This window comes from Leopardus geoffroyi, chromosome B4 (assembly GCF_018350155.1).
Source record: "Leopardus geoffroyi isolate Oge1 chromosome B4, O.geoffroyi_Oge1_pat1.0, whole genome shotgun sequence".
NCBI classification, from domain to species: domain Eukaryota; kingdom Metazoa; phylum Chordata; class Mammalia; order Carnivora; family Felidae; genus Leopardus; species Leopardus geoffroyi.
In genome coordinates, this window is record NC_059341.1 from 58,951,704 (window position 1) to 58,975,252 (window position 23,549).

The 23,549-nt window shown below is 37.1% G+C and overlaps 1 protein-coding gene across 7 annotated transcripts in view; it reads right to left on the reverse strand.

Moving 5' to 3' along the window:
- Positions 1–23,510, reverse strand: part of DNAI7 (dynein axonemal intermediate chain 7) — a 76,886-nt gene extending 53,376 nt beyond the window's left edge. For 4 of the 7 annotated variants that reach the window (XM_045465450.1, XM_045465448.1, XM_045465449.1 and 1 more), the window contains exons 1-2: positions 23,407–23,506; positions 19,463–19,480 (exon numbers count right to left, since the gene is read on the reverse strand). In XM_045465450.1, the coding sequence (XP_045321406.1) occupies positions 19,463–19,480; positions 23,407–23,409 (21 nt within the window). In that variant the 5' untranslated portion in view covers positions 23,410–23,506. Of the gene's footprint in view, positions 1–19,462; positions 19,481–23,406 lie in introns of all 7 variants that reach the window. The other 3 variants (XM_045465447.1, XM_045465445.1, XM_045465446.1) reach the window with 3 other exon arrangements.
- Positions 23,511–23,549: the final 39 nt, after the last annotated feature.

Sequence of the window (23,549 nt, forward strand, 5' to 3'; positions counted from 1 at the left end):
ATGCGTGCCACATGGACTGGCGGGAGGGAGCTGGGGTGAAGGGGCAGCCCATGGCCAAGCAGAGCCCCCGAGTCTGGCTTGCAAAAGCGGAGGGGCCGGACGGAGTGTGTTTGGACAGCAAGCAGAACTTAACATCTGGAAGGTTATAAGCTAACAGCTCTGCTCGGAGAGTGGGAAGGCTGGAGGACAACGGGAGGGAGAGTTGTTGAGCCCCGGACGACACAGCTCAGGTTGGCGGGGAACAAAGGCGCTCGCCAGCTCCATCTCCCTCGCCCATCCCCCAGCCAAAACCCCAAAGGGAACCAGTTCCTGTCAGGGAACTTGCCTGCACGTGCAAACACCCAACACTGTGCTTCTGCGGATCCATCCCTCCGGCGGCGGGTCTGACTCCCTCCCGGTGCCGCAGGGCCCCTCCCGAAGCGGATCACAGAAGGATAAGTGAGCTGAGCCTGCCCCTCCCGCCCCTGTGCACCTTGCCAATCCACCACAGCTTATACGCCAGATCCCCAGCACCACAAGCCTGGCAGTGTGCAAGTAGCCCAGACAGGCCACGCCACCCCACAGTGAATCCCGCCCCTAGGAGAGGGGAAGAGAAGGCACACACCAGTCTGACTGTGGCCACAGCGGTGGGCTGGGGGCAGAGAGCAGGTCTGACTACGGCCCTGCCCACCAACACAGGTTATTCAAGACAGCACAGGGGAAGTGCCCTGTAGTTCCGTACCACATCATGGACTATCCAAAATGATGGAACGGAAGAATTCCCCTCAAAAGAATTTCCAGGAAATAATGACAGCTAACAAACTGATCAAAAAGGATTTAAACAATATAACAGAAAGTGAATTTAGAATAATAGTCATAAAATTAATTGCTGGGCTTGAAAACAGTATAGAGGACAGCAGAGAATCTCTTGCTACAGAGATCAAGGGACTAAGGAACAGCCAGGAGGAGCTAAAAAATGCTATAAATGAGCTACAAAATAAAATGGAGACAACCACAGCTCGGATTGAAGAGGCAGAGGAGAGAATAGGTGAATTGGAAGATAAAATTATGGAAAAAGAGGAAGCTGAGAAAAAGAGAGATTAAAAAATCCAGGAGTATGAGGGGAAAATTAAAGAACTAAGTGATGCACTAGTAAATCTATGCATAATTGGTATTCCAGAGGAGGAAGACAGAGGGAAAGGTGCTGAAGGGGTACTTGAAGAAATAATAGCTGAGAACTTCCCTGATCTGGGGAAGGAAAAAGGCATTGAAATCCAAGAGGCACAGAGAACTCCCTTCAGACATAACTTGAATCGACCTTCTGCATGACATATCATACTGAAACTGGCAAAATACAAGGATAAAGAGAAAATTGTGAAAGCAGCTAGGGATAAATGTGCTCTAACATATAAAGGGAAACCGATAAGACTAGTGATGAATCTCTCTACTGAAACTTGGCAGGCCAAAAAGGAATGGCAGGAAATCGTCAATGTGATGAACAGAAAAAATATGCAGCCGAGAATCCTTTATCCAGCAAATCTGTCATTTAGAATAGAAGGAGAGATAAAGGTCCTCCCAAACAAACAAAAGCTGAAGGAATTCATCACCACTAAACCAGCCCTACAAGAGATCCTAAAGGGGATCCTGTGACACAAAGTACCAGAGACATCACTACAAGCATGAAACCTACAGACATCACAATGACTCTAAACCCATAACTTTCTATAATAACACTGAACGTAAGTGGACTAAATGTGCCAACCAAAAGACATAGGGTATCAGAATGGATAAAAAAACAAGACCCATCTATTTGCTGTCTACAAGAGACTCATTTTAGACCTGAGGACACCTTCAGATTGAAAGTGAGGGGATGGAAAACTATTTATCATGCTACTGGAAGTCAAAAGAGAGCTGGAATAGCCATACTTACATCAGACAAACTAGACTTTAAATTAAAGGCTGTAACAAGAGATGAAGAAGGGCATTCTATAATAATTACAGGGTCTATCCATCAGGAAGAGCTAACAATTATAAATGTCTATGCGCCGAATACCAGAGCCCCCAAATATATAAAACAATTACTCATAAATATAAGCAACCTTATTGATAAGAATGTGGTAACTGCAGGGGACTTTAACACCCCACTTACAACAATGGATAGATCATCTAGACACACGGTCAGTAAAGAAACAAGGGCCCTGAATGAGACATTGGATCAGATGGACTTGACAGGTATATTTAGAACTCTGCATCCCAAAGCAACAGAATACTTTCTTCTGGAGTGCACATGGAACATTCTCCAAGATAGATCACATACTGGGTCACAAAACAGCCCTTCATAAGTATAAAAGAACTGAGATCATACCATGCACACTTTCAGATCACAATGCTATGAAACTTGGTATCAACCACAGGAAAAAGTCTGGAAAACCTCCAAAAGCATGGAGGTTAAAGAACACCCTACTAAAGAATGAATTGGTCAACCAGGCAACTAGAGAAGAAATTAAAAAATATATGGAAACAAACAAAAATGAAAATACAACAATCCAAATGCTTTGGGATGCAGCAAAGGCAGTCCTGAGAGGAAAATACATTGCAATCCAGGCCTATCTCAAGAAACAAGAAAAATCCCAAATACAAAATCTAACAGCATACCTAAAGGAAATAGAGGCAGAACAGCAAAGACAGCCCAAACCCAGCAGAAGAAGAGAAATAATAAAGATCAGAGCAGAAATAAACAATATAGAATCTAAAAAAAACTGTAGAACAGATCAATGAAACCAAGAGTTGGTTTTTTGAAAAAATAAACAGAATGGATAAACCTCTAGACAGGCTTCTCAAAAAGAAAAGGGAGATGACCCAAATAGATAAAATCATGAATGAAAATGGAATTATTACAACCAATCCCTCAGAAATACAAGCAATTATCAGGGAATACTATGAAAAACTATATGCCAACAAAATGGACAACCTGGAAGAAATGGACAAATTCCTAAACACCCACACACTTCCAAAACTCAAACAGGAGGAAATAGAAAGCTTGAACAGACTCATAACCAGCAAAGAAATTGAATCCGTTATCAAAAACATCCCAAAAAATAAGAGTCCAGAACCAGATGGCTTCCCAGGGGAGTTCTACCAGACGTTTAAAGCAGAGATAATAGGGGCGCCTGGGTGGCTCAGTCAGTTAAGCATCCCACTTCAGCTCAGGTCATGATTTCACGGTCTGTGGGTTCAAGCCCCACGTCAGGCTCTGTGCTGGCAGCTCAGAGCCTGGAGCCTGTTTCAGATTCTGTGTCTCCCTCTTTCTCTGACCCTCTCCTGTTTATGCTCTCTCTCTGTCTCAAAAATAAATAAATGTTAAAAAAAATAAAAATAAAATAAAGCAGAGATAATACCTATCCTTCCCAAGCTATTCCAAAAAAATAGAAACGGAAGGAAAACTTCCAGACTCATTCTATGAAGCCAGCATTACTTTGATTCCTAAACCAGACAGAGACCCAGTAAAAAAAAGAGAACTACAGGCCAATATCCCTGATGAATATGGATGCAAAAATTCTCAATAAGACACTAGCAAATCGAATTCAACAGTATATAAAAAGAATTATTCACCATGATCAAGTGGGATTCATTCCTGGAATGCTAGGCTGGTTCAACATTCGCAAATCAATCAACGTGATACATCACATTAATAAAAGAAAAGATAAGAACCATATGATCTTGTCAATCGATGCAGAAAAAGCATTTGACAAAATTCAGCATCCTTCCTTAATAAAAACCCTCAAGAAAGTCGGGATAGAAGGAACATACTTAAACATCATAAAAGCCATTTACGAAAAGCCCACAGCTAACATCATCCTCAATGGGGAAAAACTGAGAGCTTTTTCCCTGAGATCAGGAACACGACAGGGATGCCCACTCTCACCGCTGTTGTTTAGCATAGTGTTGGAAGTTCTAGCATCAGCAATCAGACAACAAAAGGAAATCAAAGGCATCAAAATTGGCAAAGATGAAGTCAAGCTTTCACTTTTTGCAGATGACATGATATTATACATGGAAAATCCGATAGACTCCACCAAAAGTCTGCTAGAACTGATACATGAATTCAGCAAAGTTGCAGGATACAAAATCAATGTACAGAAATCAGTTGCATTCTTATACACTAATAATGAAGCAACGGAAAGACAAATAAAGAAACTGATCCCATTCACAATTGCACCAAGAAGCATAAAATACCTAGGAATAAATCTAATCAAAGATGTAAAAGATCTGTATGCTGAAAACTATAGAAAGCTTATGAAGGAAATTGAAGAAGATATAAAGAAATGTAAAGACATTCCCTGCTCATGCATTGGAAGAATAAATATTGTCAAAATGTCAATTCTACCCAAAGCTATCTACACATTCAATGCAATCCCAATCAAAATTGCATCAGCATTCTTCTCAAAGCTAGAACAAGCAATCCTAAAATTTCTATAGAGCCACAAAAGGCCCCGAGTAGCCAAAATAATTTTGAAGAAGAAGACCAAAGCAGGAGGCATCATGATCCCAGACTTCAGCCTCTACTACAAAGCTGTAATCATCAAGACAGCATGGTATTGGCACAAAAACAGACACATAGACCATGCAATAGAACAGAAACCCCAGAACTAGACCCACAAAAGTATGGCCAACTAATCTTCGACAAAGCAGGAAAGAACATCCAATGGAAAAAAGACAGTCTCTTTAACAAATGGTGTTGGGAGAACTGGACAGCAACACGCAGAAGATTGAAACTAGACCACTTTCTCACACCATTCACAAAAATAAACTCCAAATGGATAAAGGACCTGAATGTGAGATACGAAACCATCAAAACCCTAGAGGAGAAAACAGGAAAAGACCTCTCTGACCTCACCCGTAGCAATTTCTTACTTGACACATCCCCAAAGGCAAGGGAATTAAAAGCAAAAATGAACTACTGGGACCTCATGAAGATAAAAAGCTTCTGCACAGCAAAGGAAACAATCAACAAAACTAAAAGGCAACCAACAGAATGGGAAAAAATATTTGCAAATGACATATCGGACAAAGGGCTAGTATCCAAAATCTATAAAGAGCTCACCAAACTCCACACCCGAGAAACAAATAATCCAGTGAAGAAATGGGCAGAAAACATGAATAGACACTTCTCTAAAGAAGACATCCGGATGGCCAACAGGCACATGAAAAGATGCTCAACGTCGCTCCTCATCAGGGAAATACAAATCAAAACCACACTCAGGTATCACCTCACGCCAGTCAGAGTGGCCAAAATGAACAAATCAGGAGACTCTAGACGCTGGCGAGGATGTGGAGAAACATGAACCCTCTTGCACTGTTGGTGGGAATGCAAACTGGTGCAGCCGCTCTGGAAAACAGTGTGGAAGTTCCTCAAAAAATTAAAAATAGACCTACCCTATGACCCAGCAATAGCACTGCTAGGAATTTACCCAAGGGATACAGGAGTACTGATGCATAGGGGCACTTGTACCCCAATGTTTATAGCAGCACTCTCAACAATAGCCAAATTATGGAAAGAGCCTAAATGTCCATCAACTGATGAATGGATAAAGAAATTGTGGTTTATATACACAATGGAGTACTACGTGGCAATGAGAAAGAATGAAATATGGGCTTTTGTAGCAACGTGGATGGAACTGGAGAGTGTGATGCTAAGTGAAATAAGCCATACAGAGAAAGACAGATACCATATGTTTTCACTCTTAGGTGGATCCTGAGAAACTTAATAGGAACCCATGGGGGAGGGGAAGGGAAAAAAAAAAAAGAGAGGTCAGAGTGGGAGAGAGCAAGAGACTCTTAAAAACTGAGAACAAACTGAGGGCTGATGGGGGGTGGGAGGGAAGGGAGGGTGGGTGATGGGTATTGAAGAGGGCATCTTTTGGGATGAGCACTGGGTGTTGTATGGAAAACAATTTGACGCTAAATTTCATATATTAAAACAAGAATACAATTTTAAAAAACCAACCTTGTATTAGGAAAAAATGATTATGAAGAAGATACCATTTGAGTGACTATTAACAGTAGTTGCTAAAACTAAAGTCATGACTGTAAATACTGATAGGAGAATGGGTCCAATAAATATTATATCAACTAACTTATTTGATATAACTAAAACTGGAGACAAGGAGAGGAATGAGTTAAAGAAGAGTCAAAAAGAAAAACTGTAGTCTAGAACAAGCAAATTTGAAAGAAACACTGTTGAAAGGAGTTTGAATATAATTAATATGAAGTGCTAGTAGGGCATCCAGGCAATGTTTACAGACACTGAACTTGGGGAACTGAGGTTTAGCAAACAGATCAGGGCTACAGAATACAAGTTTGAGAACTATCTTGGTGGTAACCACCTCCACTCCATTTTCCCTAAAGGAAAAGTATAGAAAGAAAAGAGGACTATCTAAATTTAGCAATCAATAGAGTGGTTAATCCTTGGAATATACAGACTTTTGGATGACTATCTTCTCTTTTTGGCTCACCCACTGCAGAATGCTCCACTGGAATCTCCAATCCATTAGCCCTATCACGTCTTCCCTTGTTTATCAACCCCCTCATACCTTCACTTCTTTACCCAGGTTAGATTTCACAGCTCATCACATAATCACTACTTTACATATTTCCACCTCCCCTATATCTCTGTCCCTCTGAGAAGCTCTGCTGGCAAATTCTTAGTTCTAGTGAAACTCAATTCTCCATTTATTATGCATTAGTAATATAAGCAGCTGAAACTTGCCAGAGAAAAATACATGAGCGCAAATTTATTAACACAAATTTTAAACAGACTTTGTACCATCCGGTATTCCTACTACTATTTCATTCTCCTCACTTTTCAAACCTGCAAAATACTCTCCTCTTTCCTGCTCTCGGCTGTTGACCTTCTCTCTCATATCACCAGAAACTCTGGAATAATCTCGACTCCACACCCAAATCTTTGTACCTATCTTTGTCTGCCTTCCCTCCCATTATGGTTTATGATCTAATGTAACATACTTCTGCTATTTAAGGCTGAACCTGCCGATGTTACACTGGATCTTATCCTTTATTGCCTATTTAATAAGACTTGGCTCCTGTAATTAATACCTCTAGTTATTCATAAATTTCTCCCTCCCTAGATTTCACATCCCTTTCCATCTTCTGCTCCAATTTTGTTACCCTTTATATGAGACGACCTAAAAAAGACTTGCCTAGCTGCTTCCACTTTCCCATTTTCTTCATGGACCACTCCAGTCAGGCTTTCATTTCTATTTCTCTATTAAAACCTCTCTTGTCAAGGAATCAAGATTGCCATGTTTCCAATGCTAATGGTCAATTTTCAGCCCTCATTTTACCCATCTGTCATCATCATTTGACCAAGTCTTCTTCTTCCTTCTTGAATTATTTTTTTTCATTAGGCCTTTAGGTTACAACTGTCTGATTTTGCTTCTTCTCTCATAGGTCCCTCCTCTGCAGACTTCTTTTCTGGCTTCTCCTTCAGCTTCAGCTATGGCTAATCAGTAACTTTTAAAATCATTTAAAATTTTTTTAATTTTAAATTTTAAATTATTTTGAAAAGCCAACTACTCCCCTTCACACATTTTTAACTTGGCATTGAAAACTTTTCATCATGAGCTTAAATAGCTACAAATGTACTTTCCAGTATACAACTTTTACATCTCTTTCTAAAATATATTCACCACTATATAAAATACATCCAATACAATCTACACATCATAGTGATTGAATAGCCAATATCATCTATTTTTTAAAATATGAACAAGATTCTTTAATAAAAACTTTAATCCTTTTTCTCTTTGACCTCATATTTCATTCGACTTCTCTCACAGAATCTTATCCTAATGTAATATACTTGAAAAACTTTTGTTGATCATATTTATCTGTTACAAAAGTATGTAAAAAATTTTAAATATTTAATTCCTTGCCTCTAAGTTTCTGGGTAATAAAAAATTTGCTCTGGATTTAATCTCATAATTATTTTCAGTATACAAATGAACCAAGCAGCATATTATATTACAAATTTTGATAAGCAAACATGAAATTGCTCATGATCCATGGAAAGATATTAGCTATTGCTGAATGAAACAAGGATTCAGATGGATTCTAATTTTTACAAATAGAAGAAATTAGAAATCTGATTTATATTTAAAAGCCAGTGGAAAACAGGTTTGTAACAGCTATCTCATGCAGTTCTTTGCATCCTTCCCATATCAAATACCAAAAATTACATTGATTTACCAAAAAAAGAGCACCTAGAGATAATCATTGACATTTGTTAAGATTGTCATTTTTTTCCCTTTAATTTTTAAAAAATTTATTCATTTATTTTGAGAGAATGCATGCATGAGCAGGGGAGGGACAGAGACAGAGACAGAGACAGAGAGAGAGAGAGAGAGAGAGAGAGAGAATATCCCAAGTAGGTTCCACACTGTCAGTGTACAGCCAGATGCAGAACTCATACTCACGAACCATGAGATCATGACCTGAGCCGAAATCAAGAGTCAGATACCTAACTGACTGATCCACCAAGGTGCTCCTATCTTGTTTTTTCTTTAAAGTTTTATTACATATATATTTATTCCTGAACAATATAGTTCGCTTATTTTTGAACTTTATATAAATCCAATTATACTTTATGTATACGATTATAATTTACTTATTATAGTAAAGTATACATATAATAAAGTTTACAATTCTAACCATTTTTAAATGTGCAGGTCAGTGGTATTAAATACATTTACACAGTTGTACAACCATCACTACCACCCATTTCCAGAACTTTTTTAATGTTACAAACTGTTACTCTGTATCCATCAAACATTAACTCCCCTTCCTCCTGTGACCCTAGCCCCTGACAACCACCATTCCACTTTGTCTCTGAATTTGACTACTCTAGATATTTCACATAAGTATAATAATACAATAGTTGTCCTTTTGTATGTTTTAGATCTTTGGATACGTGTTACGGCTTGTAAGATTCATCCATGTTGATGGATATAGCTCTAGTTATATATTTTCACTGCTGAATAGTAACTCATTTTTATACTGATAGATATTGGATGGTTTCTAACTTGTTACCATCATAAATGATGCTGCTATAAACCTTCAAGTGTATGCATCCTGGTGTCCATTTGCAAGAGTTTCTCTACAGTGTATAGCTAGGAGTAAAACTGGTCGATATGTGCATTTTCAACCTTATTGAAGATGACCTTTCCAAAGTATTTCAACTTATACTCCCATAATCATTATACAAATCAATGTTTGTTAGTTTCAGTGCTTTTGTTTCTCTAGTAGTTGGATTTAGTTTTTGGGTTTTTTTTCCCCTCAATACCTTTATCAGGCTAAGGAAGTGCCCTTTAACATATTAAACAGTAATGTATAGTAATTGAATTTCCAACTCAATCTGATTCCATTCATTTAATTTCCTATGTTAAACCAATTCTGCCTTCTGGAGATAAACTGAATTGGGTTATAACTTATTATCACTCTATATACTTCCAGATTGAGCTTCCTAACCTTTTCTTTAGAAATTTTGTACTTAAGCTCATGAACGGGCTTCAATTTTCCTTTCTCATACTATTCTCAGGATACCCAGGTAACTAAAAATGAATTAGGAGTGTTACCTCTTTCTTTATACTCTAGAAGAATTTGTATAAAAATGAAATTACTTATTTATCTTTGAATGAAGAACTAGCTAACAAACACTTGTAGACTTAGAATTTTCTTTCTGGGAAGATTTTTAACCACTGATGTAACTTTTCAAATGATTATAGGGCTACTCAGGTTTTCAACTTATGAAACAGTTTAAGTTTTTTTTTTTTTTTTCCTGGCTATTTGTCTAATTCATCTAAATTTTCTAACTCGCTGACACATAAAGCTATTCAAATAATGTAATTTATTATTAAAGTCATATTTCCCTTTTTATTCCTAATATTCATTATTTATGCCTTTCATTCCTCTTGATAAAATTTACCAGCAGATTGTCTATTTTATCAGCATTTTCAAAGAAATAAATTGTGGCCTGTTCATTCAATTATTTTAAGAAATACTGAGAATATAACATGTGATGGGCATTTGAGATATACCAGTAAACAGACAAAAATCTTTTGTACTTATGAGCTTATATTCAAATAGGAAGAGAAAGACAAAAACAATAAATAAAATTTGAAAATAAGTTATAAAACATTTTAAAGGATGAAAGTGCTATGGAGGAAAACAAAGGGGCTCCAGACTGCAGGCATAGTTAGAGAAGGGATGAATTACAATTTCAAACAGAGTGGTTAGGATGGGCCTCAAGGAGAAGGTAACATTTCTTTGAGGACCTGAAGGATATGAGGTTATTGATTCTCTTCATTGTATGTCTTCTATTTCATTAATTTTTCTAGATCTTTATTATTTCCCTCCCTCCTTACTTTGAATTTTCCTTTTGTTACTTCTTTTTTTTTATGTTTTATTTTATTTTTGAGAGAGAGAGAGACGGGGGGGAGGAGGGGTGCGGGGGGTGGTGGGGGGGGGAGACAGTGAGAGCAGGGGAAGGACAGAGAGGGAGACACAGAATCCGAAGACAGGCTCCAGGCTATGAGGACAGATACCGACGCGAGGCTCAAACTCACAAACCATGAGATCATGGCCTGAGCCCAAGTTGGACGCTTAACCGACTGAGCCACCCAGACGCCCCTTCTTTTGTTACTTCTTGAGAGGATGCTTAATGTTTTAGTCTTTTTTCTTCTTCTGCAAGTATTTAGGGCTATACATTTTTCTGTAAGTATTGCTTTACATATTCAACAAATTTTCAAGTATTTTCCTTATCATTGACTTGTATCTTCTGACTTCCATTATCTTACTTCTTGACCCACTAGAAAGTTTTAAAAATTCCCAGCATATTGGATCTTCCTGTTTATAACTGATTTGATTTCTTTAAAGCTTAATTTCATTGAGGTTATAATACATGCTCTGAACGTTTCAATCTTTTGAACTTTGAGAATATGTTTATGTCACAGTACATTGCCAATTTTGTGCAAAAATGTGTTTAAAATTCTCTAGTTGTTGAGTGCAGTGTTCTAAATGTTTACTTCATTAGATTTGTTCATCACGTTGTTCCAATCTTCTAAATCCTTACTTTTTTTTTTTTTTTCAACGTTTATTTATTTTTGGGACAGAGAGAGACAGAGCATGAACGGGGGAGGGGCAGGGAGAGAGGGAGACACAGAATCGGAAACAGGCTCCAGGCTCTGAGCCGTCAGCCCAGAGCCTGACGCGGGGCTCGAACTCACGGGCCGCGAGATCGTGACCTGGCTGAAGTCGGACGCTTAACCGACTGCGCCACCCAAGCGCCCCACTTACTTATTTTTTAATAGTTGTTCTATCAGTTACTGAAAGAGGAAATCTTCCACTATGATTGTGGACTTGTCTATTTCTGCTGATCTCTGAATTTGTGAATTGCATATTTCAATTATATATTTGTATATAAACAAACTTATATACAAATTATATTTTCTTGGTTAGTCAAATCTTTATCATTACAAAATGGCCCTCTTTGTTTCTAGAACTACTTTTGGTTTAAAAAATCTATTGTGTCTAATATTAATATAGCAATATCAGCTTTCATTTTTCTAGTATTTGCATAGCATATCTTTTTCCATCATCTTAAACTTTTCTGTATCTTTATTCTTTAGATGGTGTTTGTTAAAAGATTATTGTTGGAGTTTATTTTTTATCCAATCTGGAAATCTTCCCCTTTTGATTTTTGATTTTGGGGTGTTGTCGTGCCTTCTTTTTGTATTCTTTCTTGACATCTTTTCAATGGATTTCTTTTTGGGGGGGGTCAATATACTATTTTCCCTTTACTAATTTGGAAGTTATATATCTGTTTATATCATTTCAGTGACTGTCCTAGAAAGCCAACATATATACCAATTATAAGAATACGTTTAGGGGCGCCTGGCTGACTCAGTTGATGAAGTGTCCAACTTTTATTATTATTATTATTATTATTCATTTTTGAAAGACAGAGCGTGAGCAGGGGAGGAGCAGAGAGAGGGAGACACAGAATCCAAAGCAGGCTCCAGGCTCTGAGCTGTCAGCACAGAGCCCGACACAGGGCTCGAACCGTGACATCATGACCTGAGCCGAAGTTGGATGCTTAACTGACTGAGCCACCCAGGTGCCCCAAGAGTCCAACTCTTGATTTCAGCTCAGGTCATGATCTCACAGTTCGTGGGTTCCAGCCCTGCATCAGCACAGCTGTCAGCACAGAGCCTGCTTAGGATTCTCTCTCTCTCCCTCTCTCTCTCTCTGCCCACTCTCCTTGCTCGCATACTCTCTCTCCTCTCAAAAATAAAGGGGCACCTGGGTGGCTCAGTTGGTTGAACGTCCAGCTTTAGCTCAGGTCATGATCTCACAGTTCATGGTTCGAGCCCCGCATCAGGCTCTGTGTGGATAGCTCAGAGCCTGGAGTCTGCTCTGTCTCTCTCACTCTCTGCCCTCTCCTGCTTGTACTCTCTTTCTCTCCCAAAACTAAACTAAACTAAACTAACAAACTTAAAAAAAAAAAAAGAATACATTTATCCTACTACCAAACAGTACAAGGAATTTAGCACATCTTAATTTATACTCCTCCTACCTAGATTATGTTATTGCTGTCATGTATCTTTTTATAACAGTAATTATAACAGATATAATTCACATACCATACAACTCATCCATTTAAAGTGTACAATTCAGTGGCTTTTAGTGTATTCAGAGTTGTACAACCACCACCATAATCAATCTTCATCACTCCTCAAAAAAGAAATCCCATAGCCATTAGCAGTCATCCCTTCCCATTTTCTCTCAACCCCCCAGCTCAAGGAAACTACTAATCTACTTTCTCTGTAGATTTGCCTATTCTGGACATTTTATATAACTTGAATCTTACACTTTGAGGTGTTTTGTGACTGGCTTCTGTCACTTAACATAATGTTTTCAGAGTTCGTCCATGCTGTGGTATGTATCAATACTACCACTTTACGGCTGATTTCATTGTATGGATATACGACATTTTGTTTACTTATTCAGCAACTGATAAAAATTTGGGGTTGTCTGTTGTCCTGTATCTTATTTTTTAAATCTACATGTTATTTTGATTATTGTTTTATACCTTACACATATAATGTGTTTTGCAGGTGGCAAACTCAGTTTTTGCCTGAGAAAATATTTCTATTTCACTTTTATTTCTGAAAACGATTTGAGCTCATACAGAATTCTAAGTTGGCATTTATTTACTTTCAGCACCTTGAAGACCATCCCATTGTCTTTGGCTTCCACTGTTGCTGTTAAGACCAGAGCTCAAGTTTTGCTCAGTTCTGCAAATGCCCTCATGATAAAAACAGTGTTAAGTGCTTCCCTTACTTCTTTGGTTGTTTAGGTTTTCTCCTGATAATTTCTTACTATCTTATCAAATCTTACTTGCTTTAAAGATGGTAGTTTTGATCTATATGTACATATTTTAGTCAGCATTTATTGTTTTTAGCAGAAAGTTTGATCCAAAAAAACTTAAGCCCAATATTACTAGAAATGAAAAAACCAAAATAATATTTTTGATAAAATTACTTTTTCTTAGCACTTCCTTTAAATTGATTGAAACTTTACAACTGCAGATTTCACTCAAAGTATTTTTTAAAAATCTATTTACCTAATTAGCAAAACCCAGCCTTCAAAGTTAAGCCAATGGGCTGTATCACAATTACTTCCTATCACATTCAGTCTGACTTCATTTTTCAGTACAAATAAATGTGTTAATACACATCACCATGACAAGCTACCTTATGTTTTATAATGAGCCAGGTATGAATTGATTTCCTCACACATTGTTTTCAAAAGCTGTAATTTTAATGTTCTGAACTTAACACCATTTATATTTTAGGGTCAACACTGAACATTCCATAGAAACCAGGACTCAAATTTTAGGCAACCTGAGTCTGTTTGTGAATACAGATCTTCCTTGAGATAGGGTTACATCTTGGTCAATGCATTTTAAGTTGAAAATATGGTTAAGTCAAAAATGCATTTAGTACACCTAACCTACCAAACATCAGAGTTTAGCCTAGCCTACCTTAAAAGTGCTTAGAATACTTACATTGGCCTACAATTGGACAAAATCATCTAACACAAAGCCTATTTTATAATAAAGTATTGAGTATCTCATGTTATGTATTGCATATTGTACCGAAAGTGAAAAACAGAATGGGAGTATGGGTACAGAATGGTTATAAATGCTTTGGTTGTTTAACCTTGTGATCATGTGGCTGGCTGGGAGCCGTGTCTCACTGCTGCTACCCAGAATGAGAGAGTATTGTGCCACTTATCACTAGTGCAAGAAAAGAGCAAAATTCGAAGAATGGTTTCTACTGAATATGTATCACTTTTATACCATCATAAAGTTGAAAAATCACAAGTAGAACCAGTGTAATTTGGGGAACATATGTATAGCGTTCTACAATTAAAATAGGATTTAAAGTACAGATGTGAACACTAAGTCCCCCCCATCCCCACCTTTGCCCATTATTCATAGTTCTATGGCTGGTGGTACTCAGGCACCATTCTTAACCTATTAAAATAAAATAAATTCAAATAAAACTATTCTAAGTCCTGTGAAATATCTTTTTTTTTTATTGTTGTACTACTAAAGTTGTATTACTAAAAAGAATTCAAATATCAAAATTTCATTAATAATGCTATTTTCTTTACTGGAAGAACAGTCGTAATTATTAGCTGGGAACAACTGGAATCATCTATGCATTCATCAATCTGCATTGCAATTCTCCCCTACTATCTAATTAATGTCTTCTGCTACTTCATGTATTCTATGAAGTACAGTGGTTTCTGAAAAAAAATACTGATATAAATGCAGTGATAGATCTTTTAACAGTGTACCTTTTCTGTAGTCTTGTACAATTTTCCTAGCTTTTGCAACAGATAATTCTAATTTATGTAAAGTTTCACAAGCATCTTTAGGGTCTATGTAAAAATATTAAGCTTATTTACATTTTTGTTGATACCTTTAATTTCTCTTCATTAAAAAAATTAATATTATTTTTGGAGCCTGGATGTTTTATCCATAAATTACAAGGGCACCTATGTGGCTCAGTTGGTTGGGCATCCAACTTCGGCTCAGGTCATGATCTCACATCTGTGGGTTCAAGCCCCGTTATCAGGCTCTGTGCTGATGGCTCCAAGCCTGGAGCCTGCTTTGGATTCTGTGTCTCCCTCTCTTTCTGCCCCTCCCCTGCCCTCACTCTGTCTCTCAAAAAATAAAATAAAACGTTAAAAATCAATAAATAAGTAAATAAATTACATTGTGAGAGGGTTTTTAGCATCATCATATCACAATAATCTCATGGGTATTGTCACTAAAAATTATTATCAGTTCCACAATTCAAGGTAACAATGTATAAGAAATCCAGAATATCTCAATACCTCTGATGCCACATTTTGCTACAAAAGACAAAATGTCCCTTGGTAACCTGATTAGAGAGAGTTTTACCAACAACCATATCTGATTTGTCCCTCAGTTTCATAGCTCAGGCCCTGGCGCAGTGAACCGCTAAGATTTGGGTATGTTTTGTTTTGTAAAGCAAAAGGGTAATTGTGAAAAGGCAGGACTTCAAGACAGATTTTTTTTTTCCCCCAGGAAAGGGGAAATATGGAAGTTGATGATCTGGAAATTGATTTCCATACTATCTGTGTCCTAGCATCCTTAGAAAACCTTTGTGTATCTCTGAGAGTACTTTTTACGTGTATAAGTAGGTTAATTTCAGTGAAAAACTTCTAATCTAGACTGCTGCAACAGCTTCATAACTGGTCCTCCTGCTTCTACTCTTGCTTCCCTACAGTGAATTTTCCTCTCACCTTTTAAAAATGTAAATCAGACCATGTCACTCTTCTGCCTACAACTTTCCCAGGCTATCCACCATTCTCAGAATAAAACCCAAACATTTCACTATGGTCTACTTGGCTATTTTTGCAATATGTGTCTCTTCTTTCTAGAATGCTTATCCCCTAGATAACTATTACTAATTAAGCAACTCCCTTGCTTCTTCTAGGTCTCTACTTAATTTCCTTAACATCCTGTATGAAATAGCATCACCATTATCCCCTACCCCACATTTCTCACTGACCCCTTTCTTTGTTTTCTGTATTTTCAACGCTATCTGATACTATATTATTTTTTTCCTTTTTTTTGAAATGTTTATTTTTGAGAGAGAGAGAGAAAGACAAAGAGGGAGTTGAGGGAAGGGCAGAGAGAGGGGGAGACACAGAATCCGAAGCAGGCTCCAGGCTCTGAGACGTCAGCACAGAGCCCAATACGGGACGCGAATTCATGAACCATGAGATCATGACCTGAGCAGAAGTCAGACACTTAACCCACTGAGCCACCCAAGTGCCACAATATTATATCATTTCTTCAATTCTCCTCCCCAGACAGAATGTAAACTTCGGAAAATGAAACTACTATCTAAAAAGATATCTGTACCCCCATGTGCATGGCAAGACATGGAAACAAGCTAAGTATCCATCCACAGATGAATGGATACATATATGTAAATGGAATATTATTCAGCCATAAAAAAGGAGAAAATTTTGCTATTTGTGACAACATAGAGAAATGAGGGCATTATGCTAAGTAAAGTAAGTCAGAGATAATCACCACATGATCTCCCTTGCATGTGGAATCTAAAAAAGCTATATATTCTATAGAAAGCTATGTATTCTGTAGAAATAGAATAAATTGGTGACTTCCAGGGGCTAGGCCATGGGGGAAATGGGCAAATATCTGTCAAAGAGTATAAATTTCTAGTTATAAGATGAATAAATTCTGGAGATCTGCTGTATAGCATGCTGACTATAGTTAACAATACTGTATTGTGTATTTGAGACAAATTAAGACGGTCTTAAATGTTTTCATGACACACACACACACACACACACACACGCTGGTAATTACATGAGGTGATGGATGTGTAATTAACCTTAGTTTGGTAATAATTTCATAATATATAAGTATATCAAATCGTTATGTTGTATGCCTTAAACTTACACAATGTTATATGTCAATCATATCTCAATAAAGCTGCATAAAAAAAGAATGTAAGCTTCATGAGATCAGGGACTCTCTCTTGCTCCTGTTCTCTTAATGTCTACAACACTGCTAAATCAATGAAATCAGTATTCTTCCATATTTCTGCAAGGCCTTAAATACAAGATCTTCATTCCTACCTTGTTTGTGGTAGCAAAAAATAACATAAACAACAAACAAATAACAAATAAACAACATAAAAATCAGAGTACATACTTTCAATGAAACATGATGCAGCTGTGAAAAGAAGTGGCATTATCTCAATGTGCTGAAAGAAAAAGTTTCCAAAGACATACTTATTCTATCCAAACTATGATGCCATTAGATGTAATGTACCTTTAAATTACTACCAAAAAAGGGAATGCCCAAGATGGAAGTCTAACAGGAGATGCCTGTATAAAGCCGGATATGAGTAAAGAGAAATGAACTCACAACACAGAAAGATACAGCAAGAAAACTTACAGATCTCAATCCTGAAAATGAATAGAAAGAGAAAAAAAAAAATCCCTGAAAATTTAGGCCACAAGCCAGTTCATGTGGATTTGCTGTCTGACTCATACCATTAGTGTGGTCCAAAAACTCACAAGCAGAGAATTTAAAGTAGTATCAGGTTGTGAGTAAGCCCATGTGACTGACAGAAGCAAACATCCTCTCTGGAAGAAATGGATGTCAATCCAAGACTACGATGACTGTAAGATGATATAGATACATCTCAATTTTAGTAAAGTGTAAAAAGATGAGTATCCTAGAATATATTAAATACAGTCTCATTAAGTGATAAAGAGAAGCTGCAGGATACTCCCATCTGTGGGGAGAAAAGGATGTGTGTGTACTTCTCAATGCTAAGACAATTTAATGAAATGACATGCAATAGTTTTTCTAGTCTTGAGTAAGAGGAAATTTTCTGGGTTTTATGCTATTTTAATTTTGTACCATGTGCATGTATTACTTTTCCCTTAAAAAATCTGTGACAAATCAGAGAGAATAAAATATACCTTTCAATGTTTTCTTAATTATACTTACAGACTCAATTCATCCCCAACCACAATCTTTAAGAATGGAATAAATAAAAAGGGAGAAATTTACTCCTTACGTTTGGTCTCAAATTTCACAGGCTTACTATCACGATTCTCTAAGGGATACAACACTCTGAATAAAAGAATATAGAAGTATTTATGTAGCATCCATGCATACACAATTAAGCACCAAATCATTTGGAACAATGAGTTTTCACATTGAAAACAATGCCTCTAAAATTTCACAATCTAAAGCCAAAAATGAAAATCCACACAAACCAATAAACTATTATAGACCCACATAAAAATAGTTGTAGTCCTCCAGAATATTTCCATGAGAATGTGTCCTGAGCCTTCATAAATTTTGTTCAGTTATATCCATAGCCCTTAAAACAATACCAGGTTGGTAGTGAGTCCAAGGAACTGAGAGAAGTAAACACAGAGGCACTCAACAGTATGTCTTGAAGCAATGTTTAATAGTGTAAATATTGAATACATACATTTAGATAAGCATTGCCTTTAAATAGTCAAAGCCTGAGGTGTTTTTAAATGGTGGCAGGGTACACGGGGTTTCACATATTCATCAGACAAATATTGATTCAATGTCTACTATGTGCCAGGCACTGAGCTAAACGCTATGAACATAAAAATAAATGACATGCTCCTGACCTTGAACAGCTCACCCCACATGGGGCTCTGGGCTGACAGCACAGAGCCTGCTTGGGATTCTCTCTCTCCCTCCCTCTGTGCCCCTCCCCCACTCACACTGTCTCTGTCTCTCTCAAAATAAAAATAAAAATAAAGTTAAAATCTACTCAATGAAAAAAGAAAAAGGCATCCTAGGCATCCCTAATTAAATTCAATTTCTTGAATTAAATTAAATTAAATTAAATTTCTACAAAGTACAAAAGAAAATCAAGTATGCATTACTATACAATTCCCTTAAAGACCTATTACCTTAGGGTCCACTTTTAAAGTTTTGTAACTAAATTTTTGCGTTTATCTGGAAGAAAGAAAAGGGGTTTTGAATCTAACATTTTCTAGAGCACAACTAATAAAAAGCCCCAAATCTAGGTACATGTAAAAACTAAAGACTATTTTTAAGTCTTTGTGAAACTAGGAATATCTTTTTATATCAAATGTGAAATACGTCCTGTTTTGTGAAGGATTATCCATGATTTAAATAGCATTAATATCTACAAAGTAAGCTTAGTAAACCCTATAAACCATAATAAAACTAACTAGAAACGTTTAAAATGTCTATTCATACAACGTCAGTGTTTACAAGACTATCTATTTTGAGAAAATAATTTCTACCTACCTTTTTTGCTTTGGGACCCTGAAAGTCGGAAAAACAAAAGGATTGATAAATTTTTTAAAAACTCAGATATTTTTAACAAAAGTACCAAGATTATGTAAAATGCGAAAATTAGGAGAAGCCAGATAAAAAGCATAAGGAAACTCTCTGTACCATCTTTGCAACTTTAATGTAAATCTAAAATTATCTCCAAATGAAGTCTTTTTAAAAAGAATTTAGACAAAACTATAAGCAGGTCTAGGAAAAACTAAAGTAGTTCATCCACTGAAGCATCTTTTTAAAATTATACTCTTTAAATCTTACATTCTTTCTTATGACAATCACTCCATGATCTATGCAGAATGATGGGACCTAAACCTATACAGAGTAGCAGTCAGGAAAGTGCTAGTTTAAACGGTTCCAAAGAACAATAATGATTAAGTACTGGTACTGATGTCAAATTTGAAAGTGTGGAAATGATTTCATAAATAAATTATCTTTCTGTGATTAGATTGCTAAGTTTATAGAAAGAAAATCAGTTATTTAAAGCAAGCAAATCTATGATAAAATGATTCCGTTCAGCAATGTGTCTTAATGCAGATCTATTCTTTGGAAATTATTTTGGAAAGCACAGTATTTCAATAAATATTTACCACTGGCATTATCATTACAAGTGATTCAATAACACTACTTGTAATTTCCTGATTAGGCTCATGTGTCCATTAAGTTTCTGATAAGGAATCGGTAGGAGATCATGTGACTAAAAGATTATACACTTTCCACATCTGAAGACTTAAACAGGAGAAATTATTGGTTCAAGCTGTAAGATTATCACTGTATTAAATATAAATGTTGAAATTCACATGAAGCAGATTTTATCTTCTTGAAAAGTACACATATTTCATTAATTCATTCAGCAGATATTTAAGATTTGATTTGCACACAAGGTGCTCTGGGACACCAGAGGTTATAAAGAAGAATAGTAGAGCTTTTGCTCTCATATAATTTTTACAGTTGGGTTCTATATCTATTATACTTACTATCAATTCATAGTTAACACACTTTCATCTTGAAATAACTACTATACAGCAGAATATGCAAACAGTATTGCTCCTGTTCTCAAGTAGCCATATTTTAAAATGGGCAAATTATCATCTCTTACTAGTGCTTTTAATATGAAGCAGGGTTGGAATTAGTACTTATCCTAACCCCTCCTACAAATAATAAAAAGAGCATTATGTGTGGGGAAATAGGTTCTACTTACATAAATGGGTTAGAAAAAAGCTTAGGGAGGAAAGCCACCACCATGGGGCAAAAGAGCCAAGGTTAGCTAGTGAGGTATTGTAATGGATCACAAGTAACTTGTTATATCACCTGCAGGAAATTACTTTCCATCTGACACCAATACACTATTGTGCTTTGATCACACACTCCACTTGCCCCCCTGCCCCCCAGGCCCTTTGCTTCTTAATCACACAAGTTAATGATTATTATCTGATTGTTTTCTTCACGTTCACCACACGTGTAAAATCTTGTGCGCTCAATAAATACGGAGACAAACCCCTGTTCAGGGCTCTTGTCTCCCCCTGGACATTAGCCTTTCTCATATTCAATTCTGTGTCCGCTCTCTTGCTGGACAAGAGAGAGCTCCAGACTCATAGTCTATGACAATTATGTAGTATAGTACAGTTGACCCTTGAACAACACATGGGTTAGGGGTGCTGACCTCTATGTCGTCAAAAATCCACATGTAACTTATGACTCCCCCAAAACTTAACTACTAATAGCCTATTGTTGACTAGAAGACTTACTGATAACATATAGTCAGTTAACACATATTTTGTGTATTATATTTATACATACTGTATTCTTACAACAAAATGAGCTAGAGAAAAGAAATATTAAGGAAATCATAAGAAAAGATACATTAACAGTGCTGTATTTATCAGAAAAAATCTGCCTATAAGTGGATTCCCGCAATTCAAAGTGGACCATTGTTATTCAGGGGTCAACTGTAGTTCTCAAAGTTCAGAGGGCATAAAAGTCACCTGAATGCTTGTTTTAAAAATGCATATTCCGGGGCGCCTGGGTGGCACAGTCGGTTAAGCGTCCGACTTCAGCCAGGTCACGATCTCGCGGTCCGTGAGTTCGAGCCCCGCGTCGGGCTCTGGGCTGATGGCTCGGAGCCTGGAGCCTGTTTCCGATTCTGTGTCTCCCTCTCTCTCTGCCCCTCCCCCGTTCATGCTCTGTCTCTCTCTGTCCCAAAAATAAATAAACGTTGAAAAAAAATTAAAAATGCATATTCCTTCAGTAAAAGTGTACACACTCACTTTCCCTTCCGCATTATGATTCAGTAGATATTAAGGACTGAACTGCATCCCCACAAAATTCATATGTTGAAGTCCTATCTCCCAGTACCTCCAAATTTTAGTTTATTTGGAACTAGGGTTGTTGTTGATATAATTAGTTAAACTAAGGTAAGATCATAATGGAACAGAATGGCCTTTAATCCAGTATGACTGGTGTCCTTATAAAAAGGAGAAATTTGGATACAGACATGCACACAGAAAGCACACCATATAAAGAATGGGGATATGTTGCCAAGGAACTATCAGAGCTCGGAAAGAGGTCTGAACAGATTCCTTTCCAGCACCTGTGGAGGGAGCAGAGCCCTGGAAACACCTTGATCTTAGATTTATCAGCCTCCAGAATTGTGAAACAGTAAGATTCTATTGTTTAAGCCACTTAGTTTGTTTTACTTTGTTACCTGGCAGCACTAGGAAACTAATACAGCAGACTTGGAGTCCAGTCTATTCCTGGACTCTGTATCTTAACAAGTTTTCCAGATGTGGTAAAAGCAAATGTTCCAGGGACATTTTGAGAAACATTGCTAGAGGGATAAGATGAAATTTATGCTCCATTGGAAAATAAATTAAGGGCTTATTCTTCCCTCAATTTACCAGCAGTTTTAAGTCAGTTTAAAGTCCATTTACTTCCTTGTCTTCCAGACATGAATGTTCTCCACACCTTATTTTTTTCCATCAATTCTGGAAACTCACATTCATACTTTAAAACACACTTTGAAAAGCATTGTTCTTCTCTTTCTGTGTCCTTCCTCACCCCAACTTCATTATTTCCAATTAATCTTACTCCATTGTAGACATTTCAATTGTTACGGTTAAAAACTGTATTATTATTAGTTTAGCCTGTCTCCCAGAGCAGGGAGGGGTTGCAATATTCACTTTTAGATCCTTGACTTCTAGCCTAGTGTCCAACACACAGAATTTAATTTGTATTTCCCCCTAATTAATGAATTAAATAATTAACTAATTACATTTTTTACTTCCTTTGGTTTTAACCATAGAAGATGGAATTCCCATTTAAGAAAATGGGGGAAAAGATACTCTCATAGCTACAGGGTTGGTCTGTGTCCTTGGAAAAGTCATGACAGCTGAGAAGTGCATTAAAATAAAGCAAGAAGCTTTATTATACTTAATAAAGGCAAGGCAAGCTGAGTAACTTGAATTACAAAACAATTCATATTTCCACAACAGACCATAAAAAATAATTTTTCAAAGCAGAATAACTTGTAACAGTTTTTAATTAACCACTGAGGAGGCACAAAAACATACTTTTGCCAAGCTGCCAATAAAAAAAAAGCAATTTAATGGAAACGTCTATCATTATTGGAAATTACCAGGTTCAGACCAATTCTTAAACCTAGCAACAATGCCAGATTAGGACACCATCTGACCGCAATGGCCATCCCCCGTCTGCCGAAACCGGTTTGGGATTCTCATCTGTCCATCTCCCGGACGGGAAGGCCATAAATCAGAAGGCAGACTCCCCACAGGGATATGGGTACTTTCTTAAACCGACCGGCTCCCCTCTAAAATATGACATGCTCTTATTATATCATTGTAACATGGTGAATCACTGCTCGCCCCTCCACCACTTTTCCCGCTCACCATGCTGCAGCAAGCGCAAACCCGGTACCGGGCCAAATCTGAGACTAGAGTTGCGTGGACAAACGCTCCCGGGTAGTTAGGACGACAAGCCCCGCCCACTTGCGCCCTAGGGAAAGAGCGCAAATCCTCGCGGAAGTGTCCGC